General features: G+C 41.8%; 1 protein-coding gene across 1 annotated transcript in view; it reads right to left on the bottom strand.

The window, feature by feature from the left end:
• The window catches only part of gna13b (guanine nucleotide binding protein (G protein), alpha 13b), a 62,845-nt gene extending 60,335 nt beyond the window's left edge, over nucleotides 1–2,510 (bottom strand). Inside the window, exon 1 of the mRNA XM_017715492.2 lies at nucleotides 2,202–2,510. Within this exon, the coding sequence (XP_017570981.1) occupies nucleotides 2,202–2,484 (283 nt within the window). The 5' untranslated portion in view covers nucleotides 2,485–2,510. The remainder of the gene's footprint in view (nucleotides 1–2,201) is intronic.
• Nucleotides 2,511–12,717: the final 10,207 nt, after the last annotated feature.

The raw sequence follows: 12,717 nt of genomic DNA, 5'->3' as shown, positions 1-12,717 counted from the left end.
AACGGGACGCTGCAGTTTTATTGCCTTTTTCACCACTTTAGGGGGTCTTCTCTAGAGGGCAGCGGTGAATGATGTTTATTTGAGCTTGAGCAGTTTCTGTTTCCAACCGAGTATCGACAGCTAGGAAGCAATTTGACCAGTTTGATACTTGCATAAGAAAAGGACTATTATGATGCCATTTTTTATATGATAATTGCAATTATTTACATGCCAATCAACCAAACACCCTGCAACTATCTCTCCACCATGCATGTATTTTAAAAAATATTTGTGTTAGCCTAAAATCTTCTCAGAACTATCATGAAACAGTGTCTCGGGCATCAAGCACTGAATTCATAACCATTTCATGTAGGAACTCTCTGTGAGGGAGATTTTAGAGGTGGATGTCTGGTTCCTATCACCACCACTGTGAACGGTTCTGACTCGGTCAGTTTCTCTAGAACAGGGCGTTTCACACCAAACCATTCTGAACTGCTCTGTTTACATCTTAACCACTAAATATTAATATTTTGGTGCATTTGCTCTTAAGTCTCATGAAGGGTTTAGTTAGGAGCTGCTGAACTGAAAAACACTGAACTATGCAGGATCAGGATTGAGAAATGCTGAAATGTTGATGCAGGAGCTTATAAAGCTAAAGCTGGGCAGCAGCCCGAACATGTGAAATTCTGCATGTCTCAAGAAATAATCAAAACACTCTAGCAATATGACAATACTGATCGCTATCATGATTATTGACATCACTATATGCTTTCCTGAGCTTATCGCAAACATCATCGGTACATAACACTGTCTGACTAAAAAGAGAACCTAACTAATTCTGTTTTATTTGATTTTGTGCAGCACATGACGTAAAATGTTGCACACAAATAATGTATCCATAGTTTTTAATTTTTTTTTGGTTATGACACTATTTTGTATTTACTAATTTACCTAATGTCAGAAAATGAATAGTGTGACATAAACTGTCATTATTACATTTTTGCCATACTCCCCAGCTCAAATATTCTGCCACTGTAGCTCGCTGATTTAAAGGGGAACTCCCACCTATTTTTCCAAAGCTCCACATTACTTCATAGCAGTCATTCAGAGCCGTCTGGTGTGAAACTCTCCTTTCTAGAGAATCTGACCGAGTCAGAACTGTTGACAGTCATGGTGACAGGAACCAGACGTCCACCTCTAAAGCTCCCTCACAGAAAGTTCCTACATGAAAGGGTTATGAATTCACTGTCTGATGACTGAGACACTGTTTCATGATAGTTTTAAGAACATTTCGCCCTTAAAACCCATTCATGGTGGAGGGATACATAACATGCAGGGTGTTGTGAGGCAAAACAGTCCCCAAAGAAAACTTACTATTTCAGATTTTCCATCATCAACATTCCATATAAACCCAGAAGACTCGTGTAGGTTCACTGGTGATTCTGGATGGTAAATAAAATGTCTATTTGTGTTGTAGTAACGGCGACCCCTGGTTCCCATCACCACCACTGTAAAGACATCTGAACCATTTCACACCAAACCAATCTGAATCTCTCTGTTTACGCCTTAAACACTGAATTACGCAGAAAACTTTCACAAAACTTAAATGGGTGAAATTCCCCCTTTAATACACGAATACGGACCATGAGGGAACAAATCGCCTTAAGAACCCTCGTATTTTAACTCCTGCGAGCGTTAACGACAGAAAAATAAAGAAAAAATGACCACAAGTTTGTTTTATATGCTATCAGAGTTTTGCTAACGGCTGTTTTCGTCTCTATGCACATTTCTAGTTTAGCTTAGCTTAGCACTCACTACGAGGCTGAAGTTGGCTTCCTATTCGAAATTTCCCGTTCCACCTTAAATGGTGCAGCAGATACATTGTGGTTCCTGAGGCGCCAGAATGTAATTGCTGCACTATTTAAGGTGGAACGGGAAATTTCAAACAAGAAGCTGGTTTTAGAATAACATTCTAGTCGTTCTAAATCTACAGCCAACTTATTTAACTTAAAGACGTCGAGAAGAAAACACAAAGTCTGCGAACTCTGTGCCGGAGCTAACGCGGAGGTTTATACTCGGCAACATGGGCGTTTTCTTCCACTTTTTTCGGTTAGCTTAGCATCACCGCCACACAAACAAACGGCGCGAAAACAAAACAAACAACATCCAAGCAAGCGAGGGTCGCAAGCCGGGGGCTAAAGCTTAGCAGAAGGGCTTTTAACCTTTGATAACGTTGCTGTAGATGGTGGCTCTGAACTCCTCTTTAGCCCGCTGGTCGAAGTCCTGTCCGTGGATGATGCGCATCTGTTTGAGGAAAGTGGACTTGCCGCTCTCGCCGGCGCCCAGCAAGAGAATCTTCACCAGCCGCTTCACGTACGTTTTGTCCCGCGAAATACATTTGTCAATCTCCTTGGATATCCTCAGCTGCTCCGCCTCGCTGCTGTTCAGCAGACATTTGGGAAAACAAACGGACAGAAAGGACCGCGACGGCAGGAAATCCGCCATCTTCGACACAACTTCATCGAGGCGGTGGAGAGAGAGAGAGAGAGTGGCGCTCAATGACTGAACCGAGTCCTTTCAAATGATCCGGTTGAGCCGAGCCGGCTCCTTGTGGGTGGCGACTGAATCGAACTTTTGTTTTGTAGCGTCCTACGTCCGCTTTCTACGGAAGCCCGTTTCCGCCACTGGAAAAAAGTAAATATAACCACGAAGTAAGTCATAATGAATTATTATATAATGTAAATAAACAGACTTCCCCTATGTGGGAGGAGTTGAATAATAACATTTTCTCTGAAGTAGCATCTCATAATTATTACTTAGCTTCTCATCATTATATCTTACTTTCTCGTAACTATGACTTAGGATGTCATAATAATGAGACTCAATCTCAAATTATGACATACATTCTCATAATTATGACTTACCTTCTCATATGATCTAGCATAATAATGATTTACTTTCTCATAATTATGATTTAGCATTATTACTTGTTTTCTCATAATTATGATTAGCCACACATTATTATGAAAAACCTTCTCGTTATGACTTATTAAATGGCTATATATAGTGGCGGTTTCCATGGGTTTCTGATAAAACTAATTAAATTAATTTGTACATATGTATGCTTTTAAATAAGATCACTTTATATAATACAATATTGTTAATTTTATTTATATGTATTTTTATTTTATTAAATAATTTTGTATTTTTTTAAATAAATGCATTCGTGTAATTTATTGCCGTTTCAAACAGAAGTTATTTTTATTAGATTCATTATTATTCGTTATTTTTATTCATTAGATAATTATTACATTTTTCTAAAACATTTAGAATTATAGTAATATATGTCAAAGAAGCCTCATAAAATCAACAAAACCGCTAAATAATTCTATTCATAATTCTATAACATTTCTGTAAAGCCCTTAGAGCTTCCACCAGTATGAAAAGTGCACAATAAATAGAGGTATTGTAATCATTGTGGTTGTTATTGTGTTTACCCAGTCCAGTCCTAGCTGTCATTGTTCGCGAAGAGGAGGGGAATGGGGTTAATTTGACTAATTAGTGACGTGTTATTTGTGTATTTTTAGTGGAAATGATGAGTGTAAATTTGACTGATCGCTCTATCCACCCACCCTGGGGCGAAAATGAATCGGTGAATCGGACCTTCGATTCACTGAAACGGACCGCAGAAATAAATCGATTCCCCAAACTGAATCAGACGCCCCTTGTCTACAGTGCTGGAGGGCGCGGTCACGAGAGGCCGAGCGCGGGCACGGCTCAGTCATGGGCACGTTTAATCACATTAGTTATGTCAGTAGGGAAGATTAATGTGTCTGAATATCTTAGATGGAGCTCTGCTGAACTGCGCAGCGCGCTGAACAGGTCGTGAAATAATAATGGCACCCATGTTGGAGCTGTCTGGGGTTTAGCCGCATGGTAACTGTACTGAGGAGGCCTGTTTGAATCTGATTGAGCATCTTGAGTAGTAATTTATCATCAGGGTTGGGAAGTGAAAGAATATGTATATTAGGAATACATATTCAAAACACAGAAATTAAGTATCTGTATTCAGCCTGGGTTGTGTTTTGTATGGGCAGCATTGAGAATACAATCACTTTTTGAATTTTAAGTGAAAACATCTAGATCTTTAAAAGAAACACCATCAATGCTTTTTTATTAACTTATCCTAAAATCTGCACCCTTGCCAAAAAGGCTTGTTAGACAAACTCTAAAGAAGGCCTCAATTAACAGCTTTTTTTTATAAACAACGAAGTTCCCGCTAAAGCCTGAGTAGACTGATAAATCAATGTGATCAGTTATTAATCTCTTTGTTACAGAGGTCTGTTAAAGTCTGAGGAGACTGATAAATCAATGTGATCAGTTATTATTCTCAGCGTTACTGAGCTCTGTTAAAGCCTGAGTAGACTGATAAATCAATGTGATCAGTTGTTAATCTCAGTGTTACTGAGCTCTGCTAAAGCCTGAGTAGACTGATAAATCAATGTGATCAGTTGTTAATCTCAGTGTTACTGAGCTCTGCTAAAGCCTGAGTAGACTGATAAATCAGTGTGATCACTTATTAATCTCAGCGTTACTTAGCTCTGCTAAAGCCTGAATAGACTGATAAATCAATGTGATCAGTTATTAATCTCAGTGTGACTGAGCTCTGCTAAAGCCTGACTAGACTGATAAATCAATGTGATCAGTTATTAATCTCAGCATTAGTGAGCTCTGCTAAAGCCTGAGTAAACTGATAAATCAATGTGATTGGTTATTCATCTCAGTGTGACTGAGCTCTGCTAAAGCCTGAGTAGACTGATAAATCAATGTGATCAGTTATTAATCCCAGTGTTACTGAACTTTGCTAAAGCCTGAGTAGACTAATAAATCAATGTGATTGGTTATTTATCTCAGCGTTACTGAGCTCTGCTAAAGCCTGAGTGGACTAATAAATCAATGTGATTGGTTATTTATCTCAGCGTTACTGAGCTCTGCTAAAGCCTGAGTAGACTAATAAATCAATGTGATTGGTTATTTATCTCAGTGTTACTGAGCTCTGCTAAAGCCTGAGTAAACTGATAAATCAATGTGATCAGTTATTAATCTCAGCGTTACTGAGCTCTGCTAAAGCCTGAGTAAACTGATAAATCAATGTGATCAGTTATTAATCTCAGTGTGACTGAGCTCTGCTAAAGCCTGACTAGACTGATAAATCAATGTGATCAGTTATTAATCTCAGCGTTAGTGAGCTCTGCTAAAGCCTGAGTAGACTAATGAATCAATGTGATCAGTTATTAATCTCTTTGTTACTGAGCTCTGCTAAAGCCTGAGTAGACTAATGAATCAATGTGATCAGTTATTAATCTCTTTGTTACTGAGCTCTGTTAAAGTCTGAGTTGACTGATAAATCAATGTGATCAGTTATTAATCTCAGCGTTACTGAGCTCTGCTAAAGCCTGAGTAGACTGATAGATCATTGTGATTGGTTATTTATCTCAGCGTTACTGAGCTCTGCTAAAGCCTGAATAGACTGATAAATCAATGTGATCAGTTATTAATCTCAGTGTGACTGAGCTCTGTTAAAGCCTGACTAGACTGATAAATCAATGTGATCAGTTATTAATCTCAGCGTTACTGAGCTCTGCTAAAGCCTGAGTAAACTGATAAATCAATGTGATTGGTTATTAATCTCAGTGTGACTGAGCTCTGCTAAAGCCTGAGTAGACTGATAAATCAATGTGATCAGTTATTAATCCCAGTGTTACTGAACTTTGCTAAAGCCTGAGTAGACTGATAAATCAATGTGATCAGTTATTAATCTGAGCGTTACTGAGCTCTGCTAAAGCCTGAGTAGACTGATAAATCAATGTGATTGGTTATTAATCTCAGCGTTACTGAGGTCTGTTAAAGCCTGAGTAGACTAATAAATCAATGTGATCAGTTATTAATCTCAGTGTTACTGAGCTCTGCTAAAGCCTGAGTAGATGATAAATCATTGTGATCAGTTATTAATCTCTTTGTTACTTCGGTCTGTTAATGCCTGAGTAGACTGACGAATCACTGTGATCAGTTATTAATGTCAGTGTTACTGAGCTCTGCTAAAGCCTGAGTAGATGATAAATCATTGTGATCAGTTATTAATCTCTTTGTTACTTCGGTCTGTTAATGCCTGAGTAGACTGACGAATCACTGTGATCAGTTATTAATCTCAGCGTTACTGAGCTCTGCTAAAGCCTGAGTAGACTGATAAATCAGTGTGATCAGTTATTAATCTCAGCGTTACTGAGCTCTGCTAAAGCCTGAGTAGACTGATAAATCAGTGTGATCAGTTATTAATCTCAGCGTTACTGAGCTCTGCTAAAGCCTGAGTAGACTAATAAATCAATGTGATTGGTTATTTATCTCAGCGTTACTGAGCTCTGCTAAAGCCTGAATAGACTGATAAATCAATGTGATCGATTATTAATCTCAGTGTCATTGAACTCATTACTTTTTATACATTGTAATGTGATATGTTACTAAATACATTTAGCCCAACTCAGCCCATCGCTGCATTTGTTCTAATTACACTTCATCTTACTTTGACTTTTTACAACATAATTTGCATTTAAATGAGCAAAGACTATACATTAATATGTTTGTATATCACTACTTGTCTCTCTCCCTCACTTTGAAACTTTGAAACAATTCATCTTGATTTACCCATGAAAGTACAGTCCTAAAAAGGATGGTTCTTCAATCCATCCATCCATCATCGTTGACCGCTAGTCCAGACAGGGTCGTGGTAGCAGTTGGGAGAGCAGAGAATCCCAGATGACCCTGTCCCCTGCAACTTCCTCCAGCTCATTCCCGGGACCCCAAGCCGCTCCCAGGCCAACTTGGAGACATAATGCCTCCAGGCGTCCAGGGGGCATCCGGATCAGATGCCCGAACCACCTCAGCTGGCTCCTCTCAATGCGGAGGAGTAGCGGCTCTACTCTGAGCTCCTTCCGGATGACCGAGCTCCTCACTCTATCGCATAGCGTGTAGCCCGCCACCCGACGAAGAAAGTTCATTTCCGCCGCTTCCACCCACAGCTCATGACCATAGGTGAGGGTTGGGATGTAGATCGACCGGTAAACAGAGAGCTTCGCCTTTTGGCTCAACTCCCTCCTCACCACTAGTCCGGTACAGTGACCGCATTACCGCTGCCACCTCTCCCAGCCTATGGCCGATCTCACGATCCCTCATGTCACTCGTGAACAAGACCCCAAGATACTTAAACTCCTCCACCTGGGGCAGGTCCTTTCCCCTTACCTGGCGTGGGCATGCCATTCTTTTCCGGGCCAAGACCATGGACTCAGACTTGGAGATGCTGATCCGCATACCAACCGCTTCACACTCAGCTGCAAACCGCTCCAGCGAGCGCTGGAGGCATCCATGTGATTCCGCCAAAAGAGCAATATCATCTGCAAATAGCAGAGACGCCACCCTCCGGCCTCCACACATAATGCCCTCCTGACCCTGGCTACGCCCTGACACTCTGTCCATGAATATCACAAACAAGAGTGGAGACAGAGCACAACCCTGGCGGAGTCCTACGCTAACACTGAAAGAGTCTGACTTAATGCCAAGTATACGGACACAGCTCTCACTCCAGGAGTACAGAGATTAGATAGCCCGGAGTAGTAGCCCCAGCACCCCATACTCCCGGAGGACCTCCCACAAGATATCTCGAGGAACACAGTCATAATTATCAACCCCAGTCTCCACTCCATCAGATCCAACTGAACTAGATTTACTAACCGATTATTTAGAAAATACCTTACGATCCACCTTAGAAAATGTGGCCCCACTTAAAATAAAAAGAATAAGGCAGAAAAAGTTCGCCCCGTGGTACAACGATAAAACCCGGACCTTAAAACAAACAGCTCGGAAATTAGAGCGGAAATGGCGTCATACCAAACTAGAAGTGTTCCACACTGCCTGGAAGGACAGCCTTATAGAGTATAGAAATGCTCTCACTGAAGCTCGCTCAGCATATCTGGCCTCGCTGATCGAGAATAATAAGTATAATCCTAGAGTTCTGTTTAATGTGATTTCCCAAATCACACAAAATCAGGCAGGTAATGAACCAGAAATCCCAGCAACCCTCACCAGTGAAGTTTTTATGGACTTCTTTAATAATAAAATTGATAATATTAGACAACAAATTCAACCCACAGTATCAAATTCAAATCCAGCTTTGCTGCCATCTGACTTGGCTGATATAGAACAAAACACAGCTGTAGAAAAGAGTCTGGAAACCGTTTACCCCCTCCCACAGCTGGAGCTAGAGAAGATTATCTCCTCTGCAAATTGCACAACCTGCACACTCGATGCAATTCCATCAAAATTACTCAAAGAAGTACTGCCAGTTATTATAAACCCTATCTCAACTATTGTAAACTCATCCCTTAGTCTGGGCCATGTACCCAAAGCTTTTAAACTTGCTGTTATCAAACCTCTGATCAAGAAACCAAATCTTGATGTCACCGTTTTGTCCAATTACAGGCCTGTTTCTAACTTACCGTTTATATCTAAGATCTTAGAAAAAGCTGTGGCCCAACAACTTAGTTCATATCTACACAAGAACCATATATATGAAAAATTTCAGTCTGGATTCAGGCCACACCATAGCACTGAGACGGCTCTAGTTAAGATAACTAATGATCTTCTTCTTGCCTCTGATCAAGGTTACATATCTCTCTTAGTGCTACTTGACCTTAGCGCGGCTTTTGATACAATAGACCACAATATTCTTCTAGAAAGGTTAGAAAACATGGTTGGAGTCACAGGGACGGCCCTATCATGGTTCAGATCTTACCTATCAGAACGTTATCAGTTCGTTAGGGTAAACAATTTATCTTCCACTTATTCAAAAGTGAGATTTGGAATTCCGCAGGGGTCTATATTAGGACCATTACTATTTACACTATACATGTTACCGTTAGGCACAGTTATAAGTAATCATGGCGTAAACTTTCATTGTTATGCAGACGATACTCAACTGTACATATCAGCCAAGCCTGATGACCAACACAGGTTAAAGAAAATGGAGGACTGTGTAAAAGACGTGAAAGGCTGGATGTCACGCAACTTCCTCCTATTAAACAGTAACAAAACAGAGGTTCTCCTTCTGGGTCCAAAATTAGCAAGAAGTAAATCACCAGATTTAATCTTAAATCTCGCCGACTTTCCAGCCGCACCTGGACTAGCAGCAAAAAATCTCGGCGTTATAATAGATTCAGATTTATCATTCGATCAACACATAGGCAGCATCACTAGGACAGCTTTTCTACATCTTCGCAACATTGCCAAGATCAGAAATGGCCTATCCCTGCGTGATGCAGAAACACTAGTACATGCCTTTATTACTTCTAGGCTAGACTACTGTAATGCGCTACTGTCAGGATGTACGAGCAGGAATTTAAACAAACTCCAACTAGTCCAAAACGCCGCAGCTAGGGTCCTCACTAAAACTAGAAAATTTGAGCATATCAGTCCAGTGCTATCATCACTTCATTGGCTACCTATTAAATTCCGTATTGATTATAAAATCATTTTACTGACTTATAAAGCCCTACATGGTCTTGCCCCTGAATACCTGCAAGACCTTATTTCTCATTATGAGCCATCACGACCACTCAGATCCCAGAGCGCTGGCTTATTAATAGTTCCTAGAATTCAGAAGGTTTCATCTGGGGGAAGAGCTTTTTCTTATAAAGCCCCCAAACTCTGGAATGATCTTCCAGAAACTGTTCGGGACTCAGACACAGTCTCAATCTTTAAGACTAGGCTGAAAACACACTTGTTCAGTTTAGCTTTTGGTAGGTAATGTTCCCCCCTAGATAAAGGCAGCAGATCCAGGGGTCCATGGACACAGGGAATTATAGTAAACTGAGACGCTGGTGCTGTCGTCCCGCTGCTCGCACGCGGTCACTCAAGTTTGTGGACGGTGGAGTGGAGGGATGCCGAACTGTTTCAGAGTGCTGCCGTGTCTGTGTGTCCTTCCGGTTCTCTCCTTTTAGTTAAGCTGTCATAGTCAGATCTGCCGGGGTCATTAGCCACACTCTGTAAATGTTTACATTCCCTGTTCATGTACAAACGGATAGAACAAAACTAATCCCATGTACCTGCTTTTTTTCCGAGTATACAACCGCCCACATGTCCGGCTGGACACTGAAGGACGACTGACTGCCGAGCCCCCCTGCTACCCACTTCAGACCAGCTGCCCATGCCTCAGCTACCACCAACCACCTTGGATGAGCTGCCCACCCTACCCTGATGTTCTCATAGACTCCTAGATATTCCTAATATCAATATTACTGCTGATAATATTAGTAGTATAATCACTTGTAGGTAGTTTGACCAGAGGAGGATGGGTCCCCCCTGGTGAGCCTGGTTCCTCCCAAGGTTTCTTCCTCAGTTCTGAGGGAGTTTTTCCTTGCCACTGTTGCCCCTGGCTTGCCCACTGGGGGGTTTCTGTACAGTCTTCATATTCTTTAAGTCCTGTGGAAACTTTGTCTTTTCTGAAATCCTGTAAAGCTGCTTTGTGACAACATCCGTTGTAAAAAGCGCTATACAAATAAATTTGATTTGATTTGATTTGATAAGCCTTCTCCAAGTCCACAAAACACATGTAGTCTGGGTTGGCAAACTCCCATGCCCCCTCAACAATCTGTGAGAGGGTGAAAAGCTGATCCCTTGTTCCACGGCCGGGACGGAATCCACATTGTTCCTCCTCAATCTGAGGTTCAACAATCGGTTGGAGTCTCCTTTCCAGCACCTTTGCATAGACTTTCCCAGGGAGGGTGAGCAGTGTGATACCCCGATAATTGGCACACACCCTCTGGTCCCCCTTTTTAAAAATAGGGACCACCACCCCAGTCTGCCACTCCAAGGGTACTGTTCCCGAGGTCCATGCAATATTGCAGAGGCATGTTAGCCATGACAGCCCCACAATATCCAGAGCCTTAAGCGTTTCTGGACGAATCTCATCCACCCCCGGTACCTTGCCACTGAGGAGCTTACCAACTACCTCAGTGACCTCAGTGACCAGGGAAATGGAACTTGACACCCCAGAAGCCTCTGGCCCTGACTCCCGTGAGGGAGGCACGTCTCCTGGATTAAGAAATTCCTCAAAGTGCTCCTTCCACCGACTGACAGTATCCTCATTTGAAGTCAGAGTTTCTCCACCCTTGCCGAATACAGCTTGAGCGCAGCCACCCCGACCCCTCCTGAGTCGCAGGACAGTTGTCCAGAACCTCTTTGAGGCCGAACGAAAGTCTTTTTCGAAGGCCTCACCAAACTCCTCCCATGACCTGGATTTTGCTTTTGCCACCGTTGCAGCTGTCACCTTTTTTGCCTGTCGGTACCTATCTGCTGAATCGGGAGTTCTTTGGGCCAACCAGTCCCTAAAGGCCTCTATCTTCAGCTTGACGGCCTCCCTCACCACCGGTGTTCACCAGGAGGTTCTTGGGTTACCGCCCCGACAGGCACCCACAAGCTTTTGGCCACAGCTACGCTTGGCAGCTTCCACAATGGAGGTTTTGAACAGGGTCCATTCAGACTCCATGTTCCCTACCTCCTCCGGGACGTGAGAAAAGCTCTCCCGGGGGTGGGAGTTGAAATCATTCCGAACAGGGGCCTCTGAAAGTCATTCCCAGCACACCCTCACTATTCGCTTGGACCTACCGGATCTGACCATCAGTCTTCCCTGCCATCTGATGCAACTCACCACCAGATGGTGATCAGTTGACAGCTCAGCTGACCTTTGACCCAAGGAGCTCTGGTACCATGTACACTTATGAACATCCTTGTGTTCGAAATTGGTGTTCGTTATGGACAATCCATGCCTGGCACAGAAGTCCAATAACAATTCACCATTCGGGTTTAGATCGGGCAGGCCGTTCTTCCCAATCACGCCTCTCCAGGTCTCCCAGTCATTGCCAACGTGAGCATTGAAGTCTCCCAGTATGACTATGGAGTCTGTAGGCGGGACCCTTTCCAGAACCCCGCCCACTTCCTCCAAGAAGGCCGAATACTCTGACCTGTTGTTTGGTGCATACGCACAGACAACAAAGTGTTTGTACCTTGATGAACGAAAAACGTACCTGATCAGAACCTTTATTTCTAACCGTGTAGATGACAAATGGTTGATTAGCACATGTTGGAATAGTATGTCTGCACCTTTGGTGAAAGTGTGGCTGATAGAGTTCTCTTCAGGTCTAATTTTGAAAGAATAACTGATACGATAAAACATAAACACAAGGCTTTTTGTGACATATAGAATTTTCTTTTGAAATTTTTGAGGAAATAGATATCAGGTTGGCACCTCAACATTCCACCTGTGAATGGGTTGAATGCACAAATGTATTTATTAATTTACTCTATTATTATCATTATGGTCATCATTGTTATTATTATTGTTATTTATTTATTTATTTTAATTATCTATTTATTTAAAAGTGAATCATGATTTTGCATTTGTGATTGTGTCAGCCACGTGATGGTAAAATGAGTTAACTGTCAAAAATGAGTCCGTTATAATCGTTTATGGTGTTAATGACTTTTTACAGTTGGATACATGCGTTAGAGAGTCTATAAACGTATACAGTTTATAGACTCTCTAATCATTAGACTCATATTTAGCCTGTAATGTTATTGATCCAAATACATAATTTTCTCATTAATGACTAAACTATGTTACACCAACAC

This window comes from Pygocentrus nattereri, chromosome 14 (genome assembly GCF_015220715.1).
Source record: "Pygocentrus nattereri isolate fPygNat1 chromosome 14, fPygNat1.pri, whole genome shotgun sequence".
Taxonomy (NCBI): domain Eukaryota; kingdom Metazoa; phylum Chordata; class Actinopteri; order Characiformes; family Serrasalmidae; genus Pygocentrus; species Pygocentrus nattereri.
Note: the sequence above shows the minus strand (reverse complement) of the source record. Positions and strands in the feature narration are given on the sequence as shown.